General features: G+C 33.4%; 1 protein-coding gene across 3 annotated transcripts in view; it reads right to left on the bottom strand.

The window, feature by feature from the left end:
* The window catches only part of LOC106475553 (hepatocyte nuclear factor 4-gamma-like), a 12,520-nt gene that overhangs the window by 4,317 nt on the left and 1,361 nt on the right, over window positions 1-6,842 (bottom strand). For all 3 annotated transcript variants that reach the window (XM_022379643.1, XM_022379641.1, XM_022379642.1), the window contains exons 2-4: window positions 3,066-3,181; window positions 2,127-2,279; window positions 1,387-1,627 (exon numbers count right to left, since the gene is read on the bottom strand). In XM_022379643.1, coding sequence (XP_022235351.1) covers window positions 1,387-1,627; window positions 2,127-2,279; window positions 3,066-3,181 — 510 coding nt within the window. The remainder of the gene's footprint in view (window positions 1-1,386; window positions 1,628-2,126; window positions 2,280-3,065; window positions 3,182-6,842) is intronic.

Raw genomic sequence — 6,842 nt, forward strand, 5'->3', positions numbered from 1 at the left:
CATGACTTCAACCATAGCCATATCATATATTCATTCCTGCTATTCGTGACTTCAACCACGCCAAATCATCTATTCATTCCTGGCTATTCATGACTTCAACCATGCCAAATTATCTATTCATTCCTGGCTATTCATGACTTCAACCATGCCAAATTATCTATTCATTCCTGGCTATTCATGACTTCAACCATGCCATATCATATATTCATTCCTGGCTATTCGTGACTTCAACCACGCCAAATCATCTATTCATTCCTGGCTATTCATGACTTCAACCATGCCAAATCATCTATTCATTCCTGGCTATTCGTGACTTCAACCACGCCAAATCATCTATTCATTCCTGGCTATTCAACCATGCCAAATCATCTATTCATTCCTGGCTATTCATGACTTCAACCATGCCAAATCATCTAATCATTCCTGGCTATTCATGACTTCAACCATGCCAAATTATCTATTCATTCCTGGCTATTCATGACTTCAACCATGCCAAATTATCTATTCATGACTTCAACCATGCCAAAACTTTTACCACCATAGATGTAAGACAACTGGCCTATAATTATCTGAACAATGCTTGTCACTCCACTTAAAATAGGCCATTTGTAATTATTACGAGTTTTTTGCTTTATGGGTATCGTTCAGCCAATAACCTTTCCGAAAATTTGCTCTTTTATAGTTTTTTTGTTTTCCTGATTTTTGTGGTACTTTGGTGTTCAGGTTGATTCTCGACATGCCAGAGTTTCGAATGAGTATCCAATTTATTCTTATATTGAAATTGTTGCGGTCGATTTTTTAGCATTATTTCCATCTTTATTTTACTTTATCAGTAACGTTTAAGTGGTAAACTTACGTGTGTGTTTTTTTTTTACTTTTTTCTATATTCGGTTTTAATTTCTTTGTTGCGAGGGTGGCGTCCCGATATAGAATTTTTACCAGCCATCCCATAATCGTCGTAATATTCATAACCCTTCCTTCAGCATTCCTCAAACTCAAAGGCCCAATTCTCATTTTAACGATATGCATAAATCTAGTGTATTTAAAGAAATCCTTACTTCTAGTTTTAGCATTTTCAGTACACACATTTTTATAACCCTTTTAGTTTTACATATTTTCTAAAATCCTTTTTAACCAACTCTCTTTATCTTCTCTAATCCTTCGAGTCCTCCATCTTAGTAGTTAACTTAAAACTTTTTAAATTTGTAACGTTTAACTTTCATCGTAATACTTATACTTAGTCACCTAGTTTCCCTCTGTGGAACATACTTATCTTCAATACTTAACTTATTTTTAAAAACCTTCGATATGACAAACATATCCATGTAATTGTAAGTTAGTATCCCAATCGATATTATAATTTATTAATTCCACTTTCAGGCTTACAGGGATCAAAAAACACAATGGCTTTAAGGCACGCAAACTCTGTATCATCCACGTCTACTTCTCGTAAAGTTGTCACAAGTTCATCCATAATTCTACATCCTATTCTGCTGATTTCAGTTTCTGCTGAATGGCGAGGGATGACGAAGTCATTACCAAGCAATAAAACATCCTTCAAACACAATGATCTTCTAGCTAGACCAAGTAACAAGTGTTCTCCAGCGTGAGCTCTCAAAAGCGCCACCTAAATAATTTAATAATCAAGCTTAGTTCCACACCAAAAACAAAATCTTGATATTCAAACATAACAATATCTGATTATATGTTGAAATAATAATACATATCTTATGACCCTCATCCTTTTAATTATGATATTACATTGGTTTAAGTAAATGGATCACGGCAATAATCCTTTTATTAATCTCAGGCCAGCAAACAGTAGGTGAACCCACTATTGTTATATAATAGATAAATAAAAATGCCTCTAAAATGAATTATTATACATATCCCACAAATATTAATTTAAAGTACAGACACCCTTAATTTAAAACATTTACCAAGTTTGGTACAAAAAGAAGATACAGAAGACACGGTTATTCATTATTTTTTAAGTTTTTATTTATTTATTTAAATAATAAGATAAAGATATGTTAATTAAAATGTTCTAAATAAATATGATTGTACTAAACTAATGTCAGGTTCTTTCTCAGTAATCAGATAGGCTTAAAATTATTTGTACTCACTTGGTCATCCAGTGGCAGATCAGAAAAAGATGGGATGTATTTAGCCCACTCCACAAGTATCAAAAGCTGTTGTTTCATAGATTCACATACATCCGCTATGGTGGCCACTTTCTTATTAGTATGACTAATTTCATTCTGGTGAGGTCCCAACTGCTAAACAATGAATATACCCACATTTTAACATACTTTTTCATTCATATCATATATTCATGTTCAACTAGAAGATACATAGTTTTTTTACTGAAATTGAAATGATTGAAAAGACTCGTCTCTAGCGTCATGGAAGATATTTGTTTTAACTGAAAATAGAATTTAATTTATGGAATTATCATTTATGGTTTGTTTTACCTTGTTCTGCCACAGAAATAAAATTTTAGGATAAATATCCAAAGAAGGTATTACATATATATAAAGAATTCTACATAAATTTCTCAGAACGTAGTGAACGGTAAAGACAGCTTAACATATCTTATGCAATATTTGGAAAGTTTTTATTATTTTTATAAGTGAACAAGAATTCAATGCATATTGTTTGTTATTGTATCTTCAATGCAAGAGATGCCGCCACTGTAGACGATACGTACAGTTTGTGAATTTTGTTGTTGTTTTGTTCCTAATAATTTTGAGTGAAATGTTTAATATAAGTCGCTTATTTAAAGAGAGAACCGTCTAAAAAAAAGGTGTTTGAACGAACTTATAACGCCTAAATACTTTTCTTTTATCAAATCATGGTCATTACCTTTTCTCCTAAAAATGTATATGACTCGAGATATATTATTACATGAAACAAAAATAACCTGAATGTTTAAATGTTTATCCAGCGCTCATTATGATGACCTCAATATTTTCATGTTTAGGAGGTGGAGAGGTAATAAATTTAAGCCATAAACGATTAAATTATTTTGTTTTCCAAAGATAAAACAATTATGCAATACTCACTTGTCTAGCATACATTTCGGCGTTGACCAACGCACCAAGGGATAGCCCAGTTGACTGTAATGTTTCATCATAACTTGGGCGTCTGCAGCTTATTCGGTCTCTCTCATTCTGGACCGCTGGGTGTGTGAAAATATTTTATCAGTAAGTTGTATACAAACTTGAAACACCAGAAGTGTAATTTTTTTTTTGCGTTTCTTACAAGTTTAAAGAATAAAGCTAGTTAATTAGTTTGTTTGTTTGATAAAGCTACACAAAAGACTATTTGCACGTAGCCATTCCTAATTTTGAACCTAATACACTACAGTGAAGGCAGCAAGTCAATAAGACACACTACCAACTCTTGAGCTATTCTAAACTTTTCGAATAGTGTACTTTAACCGTCATTCTTATAACGCACCAGGTCCAAAGAGCAGAGTGCAATTTTGTGGCAACGGGCCTCGAACCACGATCCCTCGGATTCACAGTCCGTGAATGCTACCAAACTAGGAAACGCCTGACCCAAATACAAGAGATAACCAAAAAATTAGTTGTTTTTTTTCAAAAATATTTATCGAATGTTTAATATTAGGGCTCGGAAATACTGTCATTGTTTGTTTTTTAATTATGCACAAAGCTACACAAGGGCTATCTGTGCTCTGCCCGCCACGGGTGTCAAAACGCGGTTTCTAGCGTTGTAAATCCGCAAACATACCGCTGTGCCACTGGGGGTCTAAATATTCTGTCATAAGAAACTATGTTGTGGTACATACACCGCTATAACAATTTATTACGGCTTGGACACGCTGGAAAAAAAATGCGTAGCTAAACTGCAAATAACGAGGGTCTTTCATGGCAAATGATTAATGTGCCAAACTGAGAATTCCAGGGTCCGTGTTTTTTCTATATATTAGAAGCTGTTTAACTGATTTTTACCAATAATTGTTCTATGAATATGCCACAAATTCATTTTATGAATGATCTTAATTTTGATTAGCTCACAAAGGAATTTACCGACGTTTGACTGCCTTGACTGCACTTTTCTGCCTCTTTGTTGGTCAAGTTTGATTTCGCAAATTTATTTATTTCAGTTAGCTATGAAAGTTGAGGTTAGGGTATACTATGGGGTGGGGGTAGTAGTACTTGTCCCGTCATTTTTGGCGGGCTGTACTTTAGTATATATATATGATTAATAGCTTATACTAAATCACTCAATGCGTACTACTGTGTGCTGAATGAGCATTAAATATAAGCTCATGTCCATTTGCAGTAAACCACCTAACACAATTTTTAACAGTAAATATTTTATATTTATATCGAAATATTTTGCCTGATTGGCGCTCTCCCGATCAAAAATCTTACTGAAACTTGAAAACCCGTGGTTAATATTCTTTACTATATTTATTTATGACACATTTGCATTTGCAAATGCAACGTTTAAATCAAATTTAAGTCCAAATGTCAGCGTTGACAATTTTTGCAACTTCTTAAAAGTTCTAGATTTATACGCAAATCAGAACCCTTAATCAATGTTCATTTCATGCGCTTTTAGAAAAGTTGTACATTTCCGAAATAAATAAATATAACAAACATAATTGCGAAAAAAAAATAATATGTCGTTGAACTCGGCTACCTGACTAACATCAAAATAATTAGAACTCTAATACTGCGTAAAAACAGACCTTGAATGTAAGAAATTGGCAAGATAATTATCATGTTTGATAAATATTCTACAGACTCTCAACATGGCTGTGGCCCACTTCTGATAAGCGATATCTAGGCTTAAGCTTATCTGTGTTTGCTATAAAACTCTGATACAAACTCTGCCCTGAAACCAACCCAGCGAGTAAATTTGTCTCTGCTTGTTTTTACAAACAACTGGAGTGTTAGCATGAACATCGAAGAATGGTAAACAATAGTTACAGAATGATTGTCGCTTAGCAACAAGATAACAAGCGTGAATAAAGTTCCAAGGTTCAGTTGGACGCAAATAGTCCTAGTTGATATTGATGATATGATTAGAAATCTGGCAGATTAACTTTTACTGGATGAATGTTATTGGAACCTTATATAGGTTATTTGGATACATATGTATATAATTCTCTTTTCATTGCCAACTATGAATCTTTAACATTATACGTGGCCAGGAAAAATCTATTTAACATACATTCACTTTACAGAAAACCTTTCGAATGATAATAAATAAAAAATCATTATATGATCTAGAATGGTGGCCTGAATATATAATCTATAAATCATATACGGAAGGTGATATAAATAATAACATTCAAGCTAGACTGAAAATAAAATAAATATTCAATGAAATTAATCAAAAAATTAAATCATACGTCATATGAAGATGAGTTAAAAATGTCATCCTTTCGAAAACAATAAAGGTAAATAACAAAGACTCGGCAAAAAGACAAAGTTACCTGTTGAATTATGAATAAGAGGAGGTTAAAAGATTCAGTTAAAATAGAAATGGGCAGTCCTTGAAAAAAAATACAATAAATGGATGTTAATAAACATCATAAAACCTAATTCTGGTGTAATAACTTAAATAAATTGATAAAATTAACAGTTCACCAAGTTAATCTTGTTCGCACCGAAACTGTTGCTGTTCAAGTAATTGATGATATAAATAGCGTTTCGATCACTAGTATGTCGTATCAAATTCGCTGACCTAAAGAGCATTGGTGTTAGGCGAAAGGCCTTATCGTTACTTTATTCTTTCACGAAGTCTGCTAGTTATTTCTACAGAACGCAAGTGAAGGTTGTAAAACTGTTGGTTTCATTAGAGATCAAGAACCTTGAGAACCACATTATGAAAGAGTTCCTAAGTGTTGATTCAACTTTTCACTTGTATGAGTTTTCCAAGGGATCATGTCTCCCTCACCCAGGTGTAGAGACTCACCATGGCAAACTGCGGTAGCAAGTAAGCGAAAAATATCACACCTCAATAATCGAGCTCGTGTGACACGCGCATTTTGTTATTCTATCGGATAATCAAACTAAAGCAAATATAGAATAACTTAACACTTTTTTTTCAACTGGTTATGTACTTGGAGGGTATATTATTTGGGGGGTGAAGTACAGAACTGGAACACAGGTGCGCTATGTCTACATCTGTATTGACGAATATATAGAAACTCTTGATGTTGGTAATTTCATTTTAAATAACGAGTCAAGTATTTTCTTCTACATGGTTTACGAAACACTTTCAGACACCTGAGCTTTTAACATGAGAGTTCACTATTTTAGAAGAATAGTTTTAAACTGTTTTGCTCATGGGAAGGGGGGAGGGGGAAAAGATACTTAGAGAAGAATGCCATTCGTTGACAAAGTCTCATGTTTCTATGGTATATGAATTTTTTTTTTTCGAAAAGTAAACCTGCAATGAAGATGTTTGCCTGTGTGGTTTTATTAGGCTTAAATATACTGGCATGTTATATGTATTTAAATCTACAGACAAAACTTATTCATTTCTTCCAGTTTCATACTCTTTTTAAGAAAGAAAGTAGATTTGTTTTTACTACTATGTGGCGCATGTTTGCAAACATTTCCAAAATTTGACCGAATTAGGCTTAAATAACTGATTATTTTATATATATTGTTGCGTCAGCGAGGTCACGTGACTCGTTCTCTCGAACCTTCGGGAATTGTCGGGAGATTACTAGATATAGGGTAGTCTGGTATATATAAGAGGGTGACAACGTGACAGAACAATAATGTGTGTGTGGATAGTGAGTAATTGAACTGCAGTCAGAAGTATTGTTGACGTTAACGTTCGTTATAGCGTTT

The sequence above is a fragment of the Limulus polyphemus genome, unplaced genomic scaffold (genome assembly GCF_000517525.1).
Source record: "Limulus polyphemus unplaced genomic scaffold, Limulus_polyphemus-2.1.2 Scaffold8794, whole genome shotgun sequence".
Lineage (NCBI taxonomy): Eukaryota > Metazoa > Arthropoda > Merostomata > Xiphosura > Limulidae > Limulus > Limulus polyphemus.